This window comes from Nerophis lumbriciformis, linkage group LG01 (assembly GCF_033978685.3).
Source record: "Nerophis lumbriciformis linkage group LG01, RoL_Nlum_v2.1, whole genome shotgun sequence".
Lineage (NCBI taxonomy): Eukaryota > Metazoa > Chordata > Actinopteri > Syngnathiformes > Syngnathidae > Nerophis > Nerophis lumbriciformis.
Window position 1 is genome coordinate 54635359 of NC_084548.2, and position 20306 is coordinate 54655664.

The 20306-nt window shown below is 40.1% G+C and overlaps 1 protein-coding gene across 1 annotated transcript in view; it reads right to left on the minus strand.

Annotated features, from left to right (window-relative positions):
- dip2ba (disco-interacting protein 2 homolog Ba) overlaps positions 1-20306 on the minus strand; it is a 71442-nt gene that overhangs the window by 15513 nt on the left and 35623 nt on the right. The window contains exons 2-14 of the mRNA XM_061987007.2: positions 6688-6759; positions 5876-6031; positions 5640-5765; positions 5305-5535; positions 3030-3158; positions 2204-2323; positions 1940-2137; positions 1765-1856; positions 1576-1686; positions 742-865; positions 415-524; positions 201-303; positions 60-124 (exon numbers count right to left, since the gene is read on the minus strand). Coding sequence (XP_061842991.2) covers positions 60-124; positions 201-303; positions 415-524; positions 742-865; positions 1576-1686; positions 1765-1856; positions 1940-2137; positions 2204-2323; positions 3030-3158; positions 5305-5535; positions 5640-5765; positions 5876-6031; positions 6688-6759 — 1637 coding nt within the window. The remainder of the gene's footprint in view (positions 1-59; positions 125-200; positions 304-414; positions 525-741; positions 866-1575; positions 1687-1764; positions 1857-1939; positions 2138-2203; positions 2324-3029; positions 3159-5304; positions 5536-5639; positions 5766-5875; positions 6032-6687; positions 6760-20306) is intronic.

Consider the following 20306-nt stretch of genomic DNA (forward strand, 5'->3'; position numbering starts at 1 on the left):
ACAACACAGTTGGCTGTTAACTAGTCTTTTAACTCTAGAGTTGGTGGCACTAATCTCACCGTTAAAACACCATGCCACAAGCCCATATCCTTTTTACAGTCCAGCACGTTAACCAAAGTCTCCCCTGGCATGAAAAGCAAGAAAACATTAGGAGACCAGAGAGAGATAAACAAGGATGAAAAATGATGTGAAGCACTGACCTTCACAGTAATTACAGGCCTGAGTCAGGGCTTGACAGTGAGTCAGCATGGAGATCTTGGACACAGCGACTCCCATCACTGTCCCCTCCTTACTCGCTTTGTACTTCAATGGACAGAAACACACAAAAATTATGTTTAGATACGAAACAGGTTGAAGAGATCGACCAGTATATTTAACAAGAAATGACAGAACACATTTCAGAAGGAAAAGTACCTCAATGTAGGCGGTGTCTGTGTTGGCGGTGGGAATATGAGGCTGCCAGTCTTTGGAGGGTTTAGTCAGGTACTTGGTGTCTGTCACCACCCATTTCATTCGTGGCCATCCTGATGACAATCAAAGTATTAGAGCTGACACAATTAAAAAGTTCTCTCTGGAAACAAATTATACCACACTAAAATAAAGTTTAGTTTGCAAAATCAGAGACAACCAGACCAGCCAATCACACATAAAGACCCCAAACATTACACTATAATTTACTCTAATGGGCCCACTTAGAAACGTATGACCACTGCTAATCCAACAGTATTGCGGCCGGCTGACCTTTGAACTGGATGATCTCTCCATTTGCTGTCTTGGGCAGACCTTTAAGACAGACCTCACTGGTCAGTGCGAGGCCGACACCGCAGCTTCCTAATAGGAAGCCGATCTGCTGGCTGCCTGCATCCTTCAGGGAGAGGTAAAGAAATTGATGGTATGCTGGAATTGAGGATTTCAATTACAAATCATATATATGCTAAAAAAAAAAGTCTCTAAAATATACCCTGTACATAGTCGTAGCTATTGGTGACTGGGAGCACATATTTATTGCTTTTCTCAAAATAAAATTACAGTCGTCCCTCGCCAAATCGCGCTTGAAATATTGCCACTTCACCACTTTGCAGATTTTTTTAAAGTATTTTTTATTTATTTAAATTAAGCATTTTCAAGCATAAAATGGCAATATAAGCTACCCATGACAATAAAATACTTGTATTGGCCACTCGATGAGACCAAACCAATCAGAGTGCTTTGTTTAGTATTTTGGCTGCTACCTGGCTCATCCTACTGTATTGGATTAAATGAGTGTAAAAGTGACGAAAATGTGTTTTTTCATGTCTACAAGGCTCTCATAAGGTTGAAAATGTATTTAGAAGGCCGTAAACACTTTTTCTGTGCTCTAGATATGAAAATATTTGATATGTAATTAATGATTCCTTCTTTGCGGAAATTAATTTATTGCCGTCATGTTTAGAACCAGTTAACAGAGATAAACGAAGGACGAGTGTTTAAAAGTATACATAAAAGTCATACATTAATCTAATGTGTCTGGTAAACGATATTGATGTTTAACTGAAACACCAAAGATAACTTACTTGACGTGATTGACGTCCTTACCTGTTTGGACAGCGGTACTTCAATAGGCACTGGGATAACCTCAGCCAGCAAACATCCATAGAACGCTACCCAGAACATTCCGGGATCACTGTTAGGGTAAACCAACGCCACCTAAGATACAAGAGATTATTAATTTCGAGATGGTGTGCATCGAATGTGCACACTTTGAAATTATTAACATGCTCTTACTCGATCTCCAGGTTGTAGCACAGGTTCTGTCTTTGTGCCCAGTTTATTGAGCAGAGTGTAGGCCAGTTTTAGACTGCGACTCCACAGTTTGCCTGTAACAACAAAATGTCAATCAATGGTTTTATTTTTTGCACAGGAGTAGTAAAAAAGATTGAGAGGGTAAATCATTACTCACCATATGTGAGAGTGTAGAGGGGTTTGCCTGTGATATCCAGAGCTGTAAGGGCAGGACTTTTGGCTTGGGTGGCACCCCAGCGGGCCAGGGCTGCTTGCAAGGCCGGCGGCCAGTTACTAACAACACCAAGGGGCTCCCCCTTTACCGGGATGATTTGACGCCCCTCAGGCTTTGGGGTGTTAGGGTCTGGCTGGGGAACTGGAGGAAACCAAGGTTAGGATTACTCGTTATAGATGTCATCTGTCATAATGAACGTTTGCTCACTTTCTACTATTTCTTCAGAGTCATCAAGGAAGAATTCACTGAGTGGTGGTCTTTTAGGCCGCTTCAATGTGTTTAGCAGCTGCTGAATTTTAGTGGACACTCTGCTGTTAACAGGCACACCTGCACAAATACCAAGGACATTTACTAATGTCACAAAAACAAAACCCCTTTATGCATGCAAATCTAACACAAATCTCTAAAGTTACACAGGTTCTTGAAAACAAGCTGACATTCAAGATCAAAATCTGGAGCAGGAAAGATTTGAAAGGAGAATTTGCTACTTGGACAGACACAAGTTGGAAGAGCTGAAGGCAAGCTGAACATGGAAGGTTCTCTAAGTCGCTAAGTCTTGGTCAACGAAACACACACGGAGACGGACAGGCTGGAAAGCAAGCCGACACAGGCCTCTTCAGCATACCCTCCCCATCTCAGGTTTCGATTTAAATTACCTTTTCTCTTTCCTTTTTTAAATGAAAGGCAAGACACGAACAGATTAATGGACCCAGAAGAAAGAACACAAAATATCGGTGATTAGCAGCATTCAAATCATAGCAACATGAGGGTGTTGGTAATGTTTACAGACGCTTGAATGATTAAAACACACACCAATAGTGTCATCACCACAATATTGTTGAAAAAACGCTGAATGCAGAAGAGAAATTTGTAATTCAACTGCAATGAATAGAACAAATAAATGACCAATAATCAAGTTTAATGTGTTTCTATATTTGGAATTAGAGGTGATTATTTTTTTCTGTACACAGACACAATGATCTTAAACCACCTACTTAACACCGTGTATGGGTGTGTGTATGTGTGTGCATACCGTCAGCAGTATCAAGTATGCTACAGCGGCTCTGCCCACGACTCATGCCCCTAACAGCAGGAGGAAGGTCCACCCTCGAACTTCTGTCTTGAGGAGTAGAGGCTGTGACATCTGGAGGGACACTGTTTTCTAATGGGAGATAAACAGAGAGAACGTTTTTAGCTGAACCATAAACTAAGCATACAATCGTGTTTTGTTTATCTCTGTTAATTGGTTTCAGACATGACTGCAATTAATTAATTTCCGCCATGTGGGAATTATTAATTGTAAATCAAACATATCTAGAACATAAAAAAACATGTTATCTTCTAAATAAGTTTTCTAACATTATGAAAGTCCTCTCGACATGCAATAACACCCTTTAGTAACCTTTAGGCTGTATTAATTCAACATAGTAATGCTGCCTCAGGCTGAGCCAATCAGTGGCTATAATACTGAACAACGCACTCTGATTGGTTTGGTCTTTCCTAGTGGTCAACACTACTGTAGTATCCAAAACCCAAAACCAGTAAAGTTGGCATGTTGTGTAAATCGTAAATAAAAACAGAACTTATATCAATTGAATAAACTGCAAAGACAAGATATTTAATGTTCGAACTGAGAAACGTTTTTTTTTTCTGCAAATAATCATTAACTTAGAATTTACTGGCAGCAACACATTGCAAAAAAGTTGGCACAGGGGCATTTTTACCACTTTGTTACATCGCCTTTCCTTTTAACAACACTCGGTAAACGTTTGGGAACTGAGGAGACCAATTTTTGAAGCTTTTCAGGTGGAATTATTTCCCATTCTTGCTTGATGTACATCTTAAGTTGTTTAACAGTCCGGGGTCTACATTGTCGTATTTTACGCTTCATAATGTAGTCTTGGGTTCAATCCCGGGCTCGGGATCTTTCTGTGTGGAGTTTGCATGTCCTCCCCGTGACTGCGTGGGTTCCCTCCGGGTACTCCGGCTTCCTCCCACTTCCAAAGACATGCACCTGGGGATAAGTTGATTGGCAACACTAAATTGGCCCTAGTGTGTGGATGTGAGTGTGAATGTTGTCTGTCTATCTGTGTTGGCCCTGCGATGAGGTGGCGACTTGTCCAGGGTGTACCCCGCCTTCCGCCCGATTGTAGCTGAGATAGGCTCCAGCGCCCCCCGCGACCCCAAAAGGGAATAAGCGGTAGAAAATGGATGGATGGATGGATAATGCGCCACACATTTTCAATGGGAGACAGGTCTGGACTACAGGCAGGCCAGTCTAGTACCCGCACTCTTTTACTATGAAGCCACACTGCTGTAACATGTGCAGAATGTGGCTTAGCATTGTCTTGCTGAAACAAGCAGCGGTGTCCATGAAAAAGACGTTGCTTGGACGGCAACATATGTGTATGTTGCTCCAAAACCTGTATGTACCTTTCAGCATTAATGGTGCCTTCACAGATGTGTAAGTTACCCATGCCTTGGGTACTAATACACCCCCATACCATCACATATGCTGGCTTTAAGGATCGAAGGTCATGGGCATTCAATGTTGGTTTTCCGCCTTGTGCTTACGTGCAGTGATTTCTCCAGATTATCTGAACTTTTTGATAATATTACGTACCGTAGATGGTGATATCCCTAAATTCCTTGCAATAGCTCGTTGAGAAATGTTGTTCTTAAACTGTTCGACAATTTGCTCACGCATTTGTTCACAAAGTGGTGACCCTCGCCCCATCCTTGTTTGTGAATGACTGAGCATTTCATGGAAGCTGCTTTTATACCCAATCATGGCACCCATCTGTTCCCAATTAGCCTGTTCACCTGTGGGTTGTTCCAAACAAGTGTTTGATGAGCATTTTCTCAACTTTTTCAGTCTTTTTTGCCACTTGTGCAAGCTTTTTTGAAACATGTTGCAGGCATCAACTTTTCCAAATGAGCTAATATTTGCAAAAAATAACAAAGTTTACCAGTTCAAAACATTAAATATCTTGTTTTTGCAGTGTATTCAATTGAATATAGGTTGAAAAAGATTTGCAAATCTTTGTATTCTGTTTTATTTACGATTTACACAACGTGCCAACTTCACTGGTTTTGGGTTTTGTAGATGTTGTTAGTATTTACCCATTTTTATGCTTGGAAGTGCTTAATTTCGGACCAAAACAATTATAGACTATATTTAAAAAAATAAACAAAATACTTAATAACAATCTGCAATGTTTTGAAGCCGCTATAATCGATACGCAATGTGGGGATGGACGACTGTAATTTAAATTAATGAGGTAATATGTGCTGTTTGTTAAATGTACCTATGCGGGTGTGGGCTAGTACGTCAGCCAATAAGGAAGCAGCAGGCTGGGGCTGAGGCTGGCTTTTGGGCTCTCCATGGGAGAGGGTGGAGGACGCCGATGAGGATGTGGAGGAACTTTGGACGGAACGATTGATCCAGTAATCAGGGCTCTGCAGGCCCTGAGCAAGCGCCGCACTCAGGGCGGCCTTTCTGCGCAATGAGCCCTCATCCTCTGATGCAGAAGATGTGTCTGATGGAAAGAACGAAAAAATAACTTGAAGTGGGTCTCCTTGATCAATAGTAAAATGAAGACTCAAGTAAGAGATATTCCACACTTTTAGAAATGATTTTTACCTGGAGGTGTGCAAGCGTCACTTGGAGACTGAACAAAGGCTGAGCGTCTCTTGGTTGGCATGGGCAGTGCCATCTTTTCCTCTTTGTGTTTGGCCAGTGCTGCCTGCACAGCTTCTGTGTGAATGTCTACACAAATAAATATAGAGAACGAGACATGTGAGTGAAAGAAAATGCTAATAAGCTTATGATTTATTATTTGTGGGTTGTTTGGTTCTTCATGTAAAAAGTGTATGTACCTGATCTGTAGCGCTCATCTCTGGCCCCTCCACTGCGGTGTGCACGGTGGTGTCTGGAGGCTGAAGATGTTGAGGGTCCCGGGGCCTCGGGACTTGGAGTGGGGTCGCCACTGTGGCCCGGGGAAAGCTGCACATCTGGCAAAGTCACATCCACATCTGGAACGTAAAGTTGTGACTTATCAACGTAGTAAAATAAACGTTACAAAAAAAACAAAAAACATAACACAATGCTTTAAATAATGATTTCATAACAGTACAAAGAAATAATTACATGATGCACCAAGAGAGTCTCAAAATGTAGCACTGCTACATACCCTCTGAAAATGCTATTCAAATTGTTAACAGAGAGCATGGAACTAGGGTAGTTTTGCTTTAGGTGAGAGCCTGGGATTTCAAGACAACCCAGATATAAACTATGGATGCCAAAAAGGTATAGCTAGAGCTAGAGATGAATGTACACATAGAATGCGGTGTTTGGTGTCTACAAAAAACGTAATTCTTGGGGTATTTTACATCAGATTTTTTTTAGACTGTGTCGTTATTTTACTGAGAGAAGATCAGAAAATAGTAAAGATGTTGTATGTGCAATTTTACTAGTGACCACTAGAGTGTCCCAAAGTGTCAGAGATGGCAGTGAAAAAGTTGGACAAAGACATTCAGCAAGTGATGTTACAGTACTTGGGTTTCCAAAACAGAGCTAGACAACACATTAAACTTGGAAATTGCAATGTAACTTATGACTTTTAAGCCTCATTTAGAAGTGTTTAACAATAGTGAGGTGTGATTAGAAGTGAAACAAACATTGTTCTTACTGGGCAAATGGGGGATGTAAGAAGCCAGCAGCTTGGCTCTTTTCTTCTCAAATCCTTTCTGTGTGATGTCACCTAGGAGAGAAGACAGCAACACCACACTGTTACATTTATTACAATTGTAGCTCAAACATCAGCCAAGTGAGCGCACACACACATACACACATCAAGACAGCACAACACCACTTTGACCTGAACACAGTGTTATAGCTAATATATTTAGCGGGGTTGAGTCAGTCATGATAATCATAATCCTCTTTACACTAAATCTACTGAACACCACATGCTGGGGAGGGTGAGCGCTCAGAACATGTACTTCTTAGTAACGAAGATAACACCATTGTTTGGCTTTATATTAGCGCCAGTGAATAAACATGATGAGCGCACCAAAACCTCCTTCACCCTACGAAACCTAAATATGATTACAGAACTTGCAGATAACTGTGCCTGGCAAAGAACAATAAGAACAATGAGCAAAGCAAAAGTTATCATGCATAGTTAAGATGGTGAGCAGAGCAAAAAGGGAGGAAGCGATGTGAACACAAATTCACATGGAACTTTTATCAGTCCCCCCTTTCACTCCCAACTGTATACCCAGGCACGCCTCTTCCTCATGTATCCAGTGAGTCTCTACAAAACCAGAGTTTGTCAGACGACAACAGAGGGGGGGGGACAAAGTCCACTAGGCAAACACAGACCCCAGAACGGAGAACGTGCTTGAGCAGCAATGGTGGGCACACCCCTATCCTATTACCTTACATACATATCACACTCCCCTTGTACATACAAACAATCCCCTGCTGCCTGCAATCACCCTCGCTCTGCCTATTATTCCCCTTGCTCAGTTTCCACTGATAACGCCATGTCAAGTGCAACGGGCTAGAAGAATGCTTAGCGTCAATCCCCTGACACCTCCTCAGCCACACTGACTGGTGACAACAAGGGGACCCTGGTCCGACCTACGGTGGTTAAGGAGGGAAGGGTGAAAAATCTAAGATAAAGAAGAGGTGAAAGAAGATATGGGAGATAGTGTTTTATGGGGGAGGGGGAAGTTGTCAAACACATGGTGAGAGTCACTGCATGAACTGAAAGAAACATTTCCTGCAGTGTGTGTGCGTGTATGACACAACAATGGAATGGAGAGGAAAAACAGGGATGTGTGCAAAGTTCAACAGCAAAGACAGAAAGGGGGGCATGTGGGGCTCAAACTGGGCCGTGACATAGGCGGGATGTTGCCTGTGTATCAGAGCATTCACACCACGAACGAAGTGTGACTTTCAACACCTGACAATCACTTTTTCCGCTTTGTTGTGTTGAAAGCTATGGCCGGCTGGTCGCTGTCATACAATTGGGCGTCACATCAGATGCAAACGCTGACATCGCCGTGCATCAAATCACATGATTGCGGGATGCCATGTTGATATGGAAAAAGCCCAGTTGCCCTTTTACATATCAACATTTCTGTGCCAAAGGCAAAGACAGCTGCATGCTGGATCTATTGTTACAGCCCTAATGTGGCAATATTCTGAGATCTCTGTGTTAAAAACAGACTAATGATAGTGTGAGTAGCAACCTTAAAACATTTAAACTGCCCTTTTTTTGGACTTTTGCCTATTGTTCGCAGTCAATATGAAAGACAAGACGGATGTATTTTTTAATGCATTCTAACTCCTAAATAAACATAAATAAAAGTCCACCATAATAGAGTCAAAAGGAGGTCCTTTATTATGCCCATTAATTCCTCTAAAAACATTTAAAAAATGCCAACAATACTCATACATTTACATTTCGTGACTTAAATGTTAATTAAGTATTAGTGATATTGTTAATATATGCATTAACGCAGACATACTATTTTTAAAAGCGCCATGATCAGAGGGAGCTAACAACTTGTGCTGCTGTATTGACATCAGCGGCTGGTGAGCTGCTTTCACGCCTCTGATATCGCAAATGTTTATTCTAGATCATAAATAATGCCTCTCACCTTGATGGTGGAAGGATGGAGACATAACCTAACGAGTTGGTCAACTTTGGCATCCAATTTAGACCCAGAAATGGCAAGAAAAACAAGACGCTTGGTCTGCGCTTGGTTCAAACCCCCCCCCCCTTTCTTCACGAGGATTATGAGTCATTCTTCATCTAAATGAGAAGATATGACCATCCTAACAGTCAGCATTCTAATAACAGCAGACATTGTACAGTAGGTGGTGTTAGATTATGTTTATTGGCTCTCATGAAGTCTGCAGTGAGTAGTAATCAGTGATGTTGTTGAAGGAAAAAGTGAACGTAGTGAGGCATTTTTTTTATTTTTTTTTTAAATGAATATGTCGCAGAATGCTTATAATGATCAAAATACGTAAATATGACATGTTATTATAAATGTGCCTTTTACTACATTACATAAATACTTACATTGTGTTCAGAAAACCCGGTGTTTGGATGATTATTAAACGCTTTATAGGCAGAATAGAGCGACTCCCATCGGCTCCATTGCAAGCTGACTTTTGATTGCAATTATTTACTCGTTAGAATTCATAAAAAAAGAAAAATATATGCGTTCCTGTTTTGCATTAAGATTGTGAATGATAGGCAAAATTCCCCCCCAAAAGTGCAGTTCCCTTTTAAAACACTCATGATCATTACGCACTGATGTGTGGTTTTTGGACGGAAAAAAATAATTAAAAAAGCTCAGAGGGGCGGGCTGTGTTCAGTGCTCAGTCTGGACTGACAATGTGCACACAAGACTATTGTATATGTATTTCTCTTTGTTCCTCCCTCTCTTGCACAAGCCACACTCTTGTTTATGCAGAGGAGCACATCCAGACATAAAACACATATGCAAGCACAGCAATCTGACAATTGATTGAAGTGAAGTAGAGTGTCATTGTTGTCAGGAGAGTCAAAGTTCTGTCAGCCCCAGTCCTGGTGAATGGTGACCAAGTATTGCTGAGAGGGAGGGGAGTGTATACGGGTTAGTCCGTCATTAGCGGACAGACGACAGCCTGTAATGGACGTGGGCAACACAACAGGGGGACAGGCACAAAAGCCCAAACTCTGTGGACAGTAGTGTGTACAGACACACGAAAAGGGCTCTAAGTTCACAGAGCGACTGAGACAGCTGCTTCCAAAAGAGAGGAAAAGCTGGACGTTTGGAGTGCAAGAATGTGGAGCTTGTAGAGGGAACACAACAGTATAGCGACTGTATGCATGTGTGTAATCTGAGGTTAGAGGACAGGATATGAGTGTTACCCCACCCTGTGTGTGCGTGTCTCTTAGCAAAAAAGGAATGTGCTGATTGGAGAACAAAAAACTAAACAGAAAGACAACTGGCCAAAGACTTTGTTGAGGTGCAGTAAGTCAAATTGTGTATGTGCACAGGTGGTGCAGGTTATGGGGAGCTAATGAATGGAAGATAGATAAACGCTGACTGAGGTCTTCCCTGTCAGATCTGTGTCAGTCTTGCACTGCGTTTTGTTGCTTGGGTTGCACATGATGAAGTTGCAAACCATACTGGAATAGAGCTGGTCAATGGGTGAACTTACACGAGGCCAATCGTGCTGAGCCCACTTCATACCTACCTGTCAAATCAGCGCGTTTAACTCATGCGAGTGCTCTGATCTGCGCCAAAGTTATGTACACTTCTTCTCCCCTCGTCTCTCCCGATTAGAAAAGGTAGGGCATGGTATTACACAACTGCATACACCCGCAACGCAGCTGAGTCATAGAATGACTGTAATGTGATCATTGATCGCTAGTTGTTAAACTGACCCCCGTGTTTCATGTTAGAAATGAATAGGCATAGTCAAAATAATCGAAGAGCCAAAACCCACTCTAACTCATAACTACATTCATGTGCGTAATAAATATGTGTCATTTAAGTATTGCATTCATTCCTTTTGCAAGTAATTAATAATGACAGCAATCACCTTCCACATAGGATACTCACAAGTCACGACAACTGGAGAAAATTCACAAAGTTAGGGAAATCGAATTAATACAGTAGTGTAGAGTGATGGCACAGCCAAACTGGCTGAAGCACAAATGCTCAGTGCGAGCAGTGAGGACAGGCCAGCAGAGGCCAGAAGAGGGATTGGGAATCACGGCCAAGGCCAGCACGGTGCGACAGGCCCAATGAGAGTACGCCCTTAAACACTAAATTCCTGGAGTTTAAATAAGTGGTCAGCTTCCTCAAGTCATATGCAGACTTTTAAAGTTTAAAGCTCTATAAAGGTTGTGACCCTGTGTGTCTTCCTTTCAATTCCTGTAGTTAAACTCTGACCTTGAGACAAGTCAGAAAGAGGGATGACCCCCCTCCCAGCTGATAATCCAGGGTCACAGAAAGGTAAACTCCAAACTGCAATTCCAGCCACATAAAGGCAAGTAAAAGTTGTCCTTCTAAAAGTGATCAATATTTTTAATCAACGACTGATTGAGGCACCCATTATATAACCTCAGGTGCTATCTAAAAAGGAAATGCATCAGAAAGTGGTACAAATAAGATACTTTGGGTATAATAATACATTTGACAATATATTGTGGTCACTTTCATTTCAAGTGTGAACAGGACACAGATTTTTTGTTGATCATCTGAGCATATTCAATTAAAAGAACACCAGGATTGTTGAAGACATTAGTTCAAATTAGTTGGGATAGGACAGCATACAAAGGTAGCTGCATCTCAACAGCTGGACATCTTCTGTTGTGACTGAAGATGATGGAAAATCTAACTTTTCAAGTCCAGCCCTAGAGATAAGTATGTCTAATAAAACGTTCATGCAGTCAGTACTGATAATCCGTCAAGACAATTAGGACTGTAAACAACAGGAAGAATCTCGTGCGCACCGCAGCAGGGTGGCCACCACTGCAAGTCTTGACACAGAAATCTTTAAGGTACATGACTCTGATTAACAGTTTTGCTGCATACATCCATCAGAGAAGAACCTCTTGAGGCGGAAAATGGAGGGCGGGGGGGGGGCGGGGGGGGGGGGGGGGGGGGGGGCTTCATCAAGGGTAGTAGAAGATGAATGAAGACATATTTCGACTGTGAATCATAAAGCTATTCCGGCAGAGCTCAAATAGAGGTCCCAGAGAATAGGGCTACAATAATGACTATTTTGATAATTGACTAATCATCGACTGTCTTGATGATTAGAAAACTAATTAGATAATGACGTGTGCACTTATTCAGTGGATCTAATTTAGCCATTGGTTTTAAAATAATAACTATTAAACTTTTGTCCATATTAAAGCAAGGGCAAGCAAAGTGCCAATATAGACAAAGTATCAATTTGAATGTAAAGAGAGGACAGTAGAAATAGCAGAGCTACACCAAACACCATAGCTATGTAGCTTCCTCAAAAAAGAGCATTTTGTGATGATGACGTGTTTTATAAAGATGCTCACAGGTATACAAACTAAGTTTAAAGGTTACAATAAATTATAGATTAATCTATTTTTTACACAACTTAGTCTCTCTGAAGCCAGTCAAAATAAATGCCCAAGTCTGGGTTAGGGTTAGATGGATGTTGTTGTTGCTGTTGTCTCCCAACCAAAAGGTTGCAGGTTCGATCCTTAAGCCTGGTGTATACTCTAGCGTCGCATAGCTTGTTGCTAGTTGTCGTCCCTCCCCCATGTGTAGCCTATGTGCACCTCCCAAAAATCATAGGTTCACGTCGCTGGCGATGCAGAACACAGAGCTGTGACTGCTTAGTTTTTTGCCAAAGAGGGTCCCTGAACACAGGTGCAGACTTTCTGTTTGAAACACACAAATGACTGTATGAAATGAAACAATAGTGATTAAACAATTGCATGACAGCTGATATTGTGTACTTAATATCTCAAGGCGCTTAAAAGTAATTACTGAATGTGTTGTTTTTCACCTTATTGTGTTGTTGTTACGTCCAGAAAATGTCACAAAGTACGGCACTCTTTTCAACTTTTATTGTGAAATTTGTCCTAACAACAGGTTTAATTCCGACACATATTCTCTCTCATGCGTCTTTTTCTCTCACACCCAACACTTCTCATTCACCGTGAATAATCTTTCAGGCACGGTATATTTACAGACATTTGTGAACTCTGAACTTGACCATACAGATTAACGCCAGCATGTCGTATACTAAAAATAGTTGTTCAACAGTTTTATTTACATTATAGCTCTTTCTTGTCCCATGTCCCGAATGGTGAAATAATAATAGCGTTCTATGCCGGAACTCGTTCAGAAGTTGCACGGTCCATCTTTACGAATGTATTTTCCTCTGGTTTATAAATAAAACATACATTTAAAGTAATCTGATGATTGTGAATAATTTGTTCCAGTGTAGACACAGTTGTCTACTATGTTGTCATTTCACAGGAAGGAAATACAGTATCTAGTCAACAACAGCTGCAGATGCTCCTTCCGAAGACACTGCCCCTTAGTGTTTTGGAAGAAAATTACAAGTCTAGCACCACCACCTATAACTATAAATCAAACAAGACACCATCGGGGAGGAAACAAGCTATGTGACGCGAGAGTATATTCCAGGCTTTAGTCCCCATGTGACCATGTCAAACTATCCTTGAGCAAAATATTGAACCCCCAGTTTTTCCTGATATTACATCACCAGTAGGTGAATGTGGTCGTAGTGTCAAAGCGCTTTGAGCACCTTGAACGTAGAAAAGCAAGTAAAAAAAAAAGTAAAATCCATTTACCATTCTGAGTGTAGAAGTGGGACTCTTTAGGTACCTCACGATTCGATTACAATTGCAATTCAGGGGCTACAATTAGTTTAAACCCTATTCACACAATCTATAATTATTATATTGTTAATATATTGTATGTTATTATATATATTCTAAATGTACTACACTTAAATATTAATATTATTATTATGTCTGCAAGACTCATCCTTTGGCAAAAGCGTATGCAGTACTGCGTCATTTCCGATTGTTTTTTATTAATGCGCATAGCAGATATACCAAAGGAAGACTAAATCCGTGAGAACTGTTGTAGCCTGCTAACTGAACAAATAAATTGAATTCCCTACTTGGCGAACAGGCATCCTTTATTCAACCACTAGGCCTACTCAGTGGCCTAGTGGTTAGAGTGTCCGCCCTGAGATCGTGAGTTCAAACCCCGGCCGAGTCATACCAAAGACTATAAAAATGGGACCCATTACCTCCCTGCTTGGCACTCAGCATCAAGGGTTGGAATTGGGGGTGAAATCACCAAAAATGATTTCCGGGCGCGGCTGCCCACAACTCCCCTCATCTCCCAGGGTTTGAACAAGGGGATGGGTCAAATGCAGAGGACAAATTTCACCACACCTAGTGTTTGGTACTTTAACGTAACTTTAACTTTTAACTTAACTTAATTATTGTGCTTTCTAAAACCACAGTATGTTCAGACATTTTGGCCTTAGTCGCAATAAATTTGCGGCTTAAAGAAGTGTTGTTGTCAATCTGCTTCATCGTGATAGAACATTCCAAGGAATGAAGGCTCAGATTCAGAGTCCCAGTGTGTCTCTTTTTCTCACCAAATGCAGTACGTTACTACAACATGGTCAATCTCAGACGGGCCTCGCTATTACCGCAAAAGGTCACACAACTTTTATCCTCCCAACACACGTCACTTTCAATTCTTGTCCCGAAAGTCCAACCCCATCGGTCAAAATTGTTTGCTAGAAGCCGTAGCCAGACCCTTCCCCATCCATGGCTGACATATGTGTTGCCGTACTGTGGGGATATTATTGTCTCTTCTGATTTATTAATCTAGTTGCTAAATTCCTCTTCTTAGCTGGTTACTTTCTGCTGTAATGCAGTTAACCTTCTCTTAAAGTGTAACAAGCTTTTATTCTTTCGTTTCATACTTCAGATTCAAGATAGCTTAGCGCCGAGGTTAACGTAGCTTGTCCTCTACTTCTTACTCCTCCTTGTGTGTCCGCAGTAACCCAGTTAGCACATAACATTAAAAGAATGTTAGCTAATATTTATCCTTTGGTTAGTTAGACATTTGTCCATAGATTCATGAATCGCCCACATTCGAACTGTGATGCATCTGAGAATCGATTATTATTCCTACCTCTACCTGAGTGTAAACAATAATAGCACTTTTGACTATTTTTTGTCACACTAAATCAGCCATATACAATGTATTTTTGGACGTTCATTTATGGTAATATTACTGTAGCATAAATTAAATTTTTTCATGCGATTTACAGTACATGTTCTAAATCGCTAGCAATAGCGTCTGTTTTCTCCTCATCCACCGTGTATGAAGGTTGCAGGGGGAGTGCATATTTTTCTATAAATAGTTTATAAGGCAAATGCAAGAAAAAGCTTTTGTGGATGTGACAATTTTGACTTCCGACTTCGCAACTGTAACGCTCATAACTCAGCTGTGACATCGTTCCCAGCGCCGACTTCCAACTTTCGATGTTAATGGATCGCACCATTACACTATGGGGTGTCGTGATGTTTTCACATCATTGAAAGTAATGGTGGTTAGTTTTAAAGATGATGGTTTTAATACTATTATGTCCACCAAAACAACTGCTTACTACTACTTTCAGTTTCATTGACACTACAAGAGCGAAATACATTTCTTATGGAAATGCTCTCTGCCTAAATTTGTTTATTTTTATTTTGTTTTGGGAGCTGAGTAGAGTGTCTTCTTTGAGTCTGACTCCTGAAATTCATCACCTTGGAGTCGACACGTACGACCACAAGCTATCAGATTAAAGTCAGTAAAGTACATGAGAGAGCAAATATTGGAACTGTACACAGTGGTGGCAGTGAATGGCTTTTGGGATAAACTGCTTAGCCTCCGAGCACCCATTGGCTTTCGTGTTAGAGGTCAACAATGCAACACATGCATAAACGTTCACACAATGAGTTGTTTCTTTGTCAACATTGAGCCACACTCATGGCATTTTATCGTGTGTGTAGTTTCATGTAATCAAGTTAGTGTAGAGACGTGGTGTCCAACTCTAGGAGGAAGTGGCACGATCATCTGCAATGTCCTCATGCCTCACAGTATCAGTTCCTCTCTGTCCTCGCACACAAGCATTGCCTTCCTGCAGTAAGAACATTATATTCACAGTGCACGGATACCAACAACTCAATGGGGATGACAATCCTGATTACACAGAGTGGTAAATAAAACCCCACGCCATGGTTTGGGATTCATCCAACGCTTTTTGGCACTAACCTAATCTATAATCCCAGATTAAATAGAAACCATCAGATTACATTTTTGCATCTGTATAAATGTGTTAAAAAGATAAATGCCTGAACTAAAAGTATAGCTAAGCAGTGTGATCTCTGAATTGTGTGCTGTTACAGGTCTACCGCTAATCAAACAAATATGAGAGAGGTGCTCTCCTTAGAAGTGAACGGCACTTTTTTTTGCAATTTTGCCTATCGTTCACAATCATTATGAGAAACAAGAACACACGTCTTTTTTTTAAATTACTATTTTAAAGATGATAAAAGATGCTTGGAAGATTCGGCTAACGGGCTAATGGGAGTCGCCGCTGTAGCCCTCAAAGCCCTCTAAAACAACTTCAAAACCCTTCATCAACGTTTTGTATACACACTGCAAGTATATATATATATACCGTATATATATACAATGTAGTAACAGACACGTTCACAACAATATGTAATATGTACAATATTTACCGTATTTTGGTCATTTTAATCATTGTCGGAACTAGTTCTTTGGCGCATTTATTTCCGTTTCCGTAGACTTCTGGCAACAACGTGTGTCCTACTTCCGTAAACAAGGCATGTGTGTCTTCTAATCATGGCAGACACGGTAACAAACAACAAAGACCATGAGAATTCACAACCTTATCTTTTTTAAGCTAAATATACGGTGGATGAATTTACTGATTCTAGAAGCGAGCACGAAAAAAGGCTGAGACGTTGGAGCAGACGAAAGCCGAGAGTTAGGTGAAAAATCACTCAAAGCTGCAACATGTGGAATTTGAAGGCAAGCTATTTTGACATGAATGGCGCGCTTACCCAAAAACGTTCCTGGCCAGCTGGACCAAACAGACCATGGTAAAAGGGTTATACTTGTATAGCGCTTTTCTACCTTCAAGATACTCAAAGCGCTTTGACACTATTTCCACATTCACACACACATTCATACACTGATGGCGGGAGCTGCCATGCAAGGCCCTAACCACGACCCATTAGGAGCAAGGATGAAGTGTCTTGCTCAAGGACACAACGGACGTGACTAGGATGGCGGAAGCTGGGGATTGAACCAAGGTCCCTCAGGTTGTTGGCACGGCCGCTCTACCAACCGAGCTAGGCTGTCCATCGCGGGAGTCACACTTTATATTGATCATGTTACACGCAGTACGCTATGCATGTTATTACATCTACAGTTCATACACTGTCTGGCAAGCTCAGCTGTGTACAAACAAAACATGAAATGTGCGCTAACACATTACAGATACTGTAATATGATTGTTCATGTTTTTCAGTGAGTACAGATTGGTGTCTTAACGAATTGTGTTGTGCATTACAAACTCAAACGCGTTTCGTGCTGACGTAGAAGCTAGCTGATCTCTTTCCTTTTACGACTAATACAGAAGCACGTCGGTGTTACTACGCTAGAAAAAGAGTTTGTCAGTGTTTGCTCTTACAATAACAATGTTGGTATAGCTTGGTTAATATCCAGGTTACAGAACGTAAATGAAGTACTGTTGACGGTTTTTGCATACATTTTTAAAGTGATTTCGAGGTATAAATAATTGCTCCCATTTGCTGCATTGCTAGCCACCAAGAACGAGACGATTTTTACATGTTAGAAAGCAAAAAAAACACAACCGCTTGTCTTCTTGTCTCTCATAATGATTGAGAACGATAGGCAAAATTTAAAAAAAAAAAAGTGCAGTTCCCCTTTAAGTGTCTTGGTGTGTGTAAAGGACAGTAAATAGATTAGGGATGTAATAACAATAATATTGTGACCAAATGTTATTGTGACCAAAATTATGACGGTTATCATTATTACAGTGGTATTGTTGAAAGTGCTCAATAAGTACTTATACACACACTGAAATATTGCTAAGTTATTTGTTTTTAATTATCTAAAATAAATAAACATACTGTTAGAAAACCAACTAATTTGCATGTTTTGGGTTTTTTATGCTTTACTGATAGTGTTTTAATCTTAATGTTTTAATCTCAATGCTTTTTTTTATGTCTATGTCTACACTTCCATTGATTTAAATATTGGTTTGTACTGTAGCACTTTAATATGTATTTAAATGAAAAGTGTGTAACAAATACAATCTTTTTTTTTTTTTGAGAGCATTTTGTCGTCCTATTTTGTTCAGCAGTCGTTGACCGCACCGTAAAAACTCCCCTCCCCCAAAACACCTCCACCTGGTGATCTTCGATCACTTACGCTGAGAAAACACAGCTTGTAGGTTCAATGTATACAATCGAATATCTTAGTTGCTCAGACAGCAATGTGTTTATACAAGTTTAAATTGGGGTATGTCATATCTTAATGGGGAAATACATTAATGTATCTTGTTTTCATGTTAACATTTAGGATAGCGAGCCGGGGACAGTCAATCCGTGAGTTTATAAAAGTGCAGTTATAAAATGCTTCAATATTTTAAAAAAAATTAAATTTTTATTTAAAACAATGATATTAGCTGTCGGAAGTTTTACCACGGTTATCATTATTACCGTTTATCCATAGTGTAGACAAATCCATGTATATATGTGGTAGCATTTGTAGGGGAACTGCACATAAAGCACTCTATAAAACATCCAAAAACCTACATCAACATCTTATATACACAAATCAAGTATATGTATTGTAGTAACAGGCACATTCACAATTTCATGTTTTGGTCATTTTTAGCATACAATAGTGTATTAATTTCACAGATGTATCACAACATTTGCTTTTCCCTTCAACAACAATACTATTACTCAAGGCAGACTTCATCAGAAAAAACAAAGACTACTTTAGGACAAATGATGACCCAAGACCTCATATTTTTTAGCCTGAATATACAGAGGATGAGCTACAAGTTTTAAATACTGTGATAAACAGATCCAGCTTTAGTGAAACACTAAGCATCATGCAGCTGTATTACTAAGTGCTAAACAAAAAATACAAACCATGAAGAAAATGAAACAATCACTTACAATGTCTGCTCTCGATCAATACTGTAGCTGACGAAGCTAGTTGCTTTCTGTGATCACAGCTAAAAATTGTTTGTCTGCGTTAGCGCTTGTAATAACAATATCGCTAATACTTGGTTAATATTCAGGATATGGAGTATTGTTGGCGGCTTTTGGAGGTTTTAGAGGGCTTATGGGTGTAATAGAGTATTCCCATTAGCTTCATTGTTAGCCACATCATACTTGCTGTTTTTTATTTATTATAATAGATAAATAAAAAGAAAAACATATGTGGTCTTGTCTAACACAGGGTTTGTGATTAATAGGCAAATAAAAAAAGTGCAAACCCCCTTCAAATACACACAAACATGCAGGGACTGAAAGAGAAAGTCATGTCACCCTAAAGAATGTATGTAATTATAAACTAAAGAGCAGAAACATGAAAAAAATAAATAAATACAAATAACAATGGACAGACTGTGCTGCTGAGAGCCTGACTAAACTGCACTTGGCAGGAAATTCAAATTAATGAGGGGATCCTTTTAACTACACCTGTGTCACCTAAAGCCGATTTTAAAAGTGTATTATTTCACAATGAAAAGAGAAAAATCTATAATCCGTTTTCACATTCCAAGACCGGATTTTTTTCATTATTATCCTCTGAATATAGTGAAATTAGTTAATAGATTGTTGTTCTTTTTTCCGTCTACTCGACTTCCTGTAGGGTTCTATGAACAATATGGTTGCTTGTTGGGATGTAACGATATGAACATTTTATCAGTTATTGTCACCAAAATGATCACGGTTAACATCACTATCACGGTACTGTTGAATGTGATGTGTCACATCCGGTTTGTGTGACATGATGCAAATTCACTTCTTGTTGTCATATTGCTTCTCTCTGTATAAGAGAGCACAACTTGTAAGTTCAGTGTTCACAATTGAATAGCTGAGTTGCTCAGACAACAAAGTGTTTATGCAAGTTTAAATATGGGAGCAACGTTTTTGAATAGAGAAAGACATTGTTGTCTCTTATTTTCATGTTAGCATTTAAGATAGCTAGCGCTAGCTTTTTCTCCAGTAAATGAGCAGTGTCACAGGTCTGAGTTTATCCCAGTGTTATCAATCACAGGAACGGTAATACTAACTGTGACATGTTTTACCGCGCTTTATCATTTCATATTGTTACATTCCTAGTTGCGCAATATAAACGATATACAATATAAATTTGCCATACGATAGTGATTTTAATACTATTTTTATATCATGATAATGCATATTGATGACATTATTTGGCAGCAACAAGCGAATGAGCATGTCCTCAATGGAATGCGGCGTCCTCGCTAGCGAGCTAGCAGCTAACATCCCTCCACAGTGCAAAGCCATTTCTAAGTCAGCACTCAGTGCCTCCATGGCGGCAAATAAGCTATGCGTCTTACAAGTACCACTGGAGGACGAGGAATAGCTAAACATCCTTCACTACA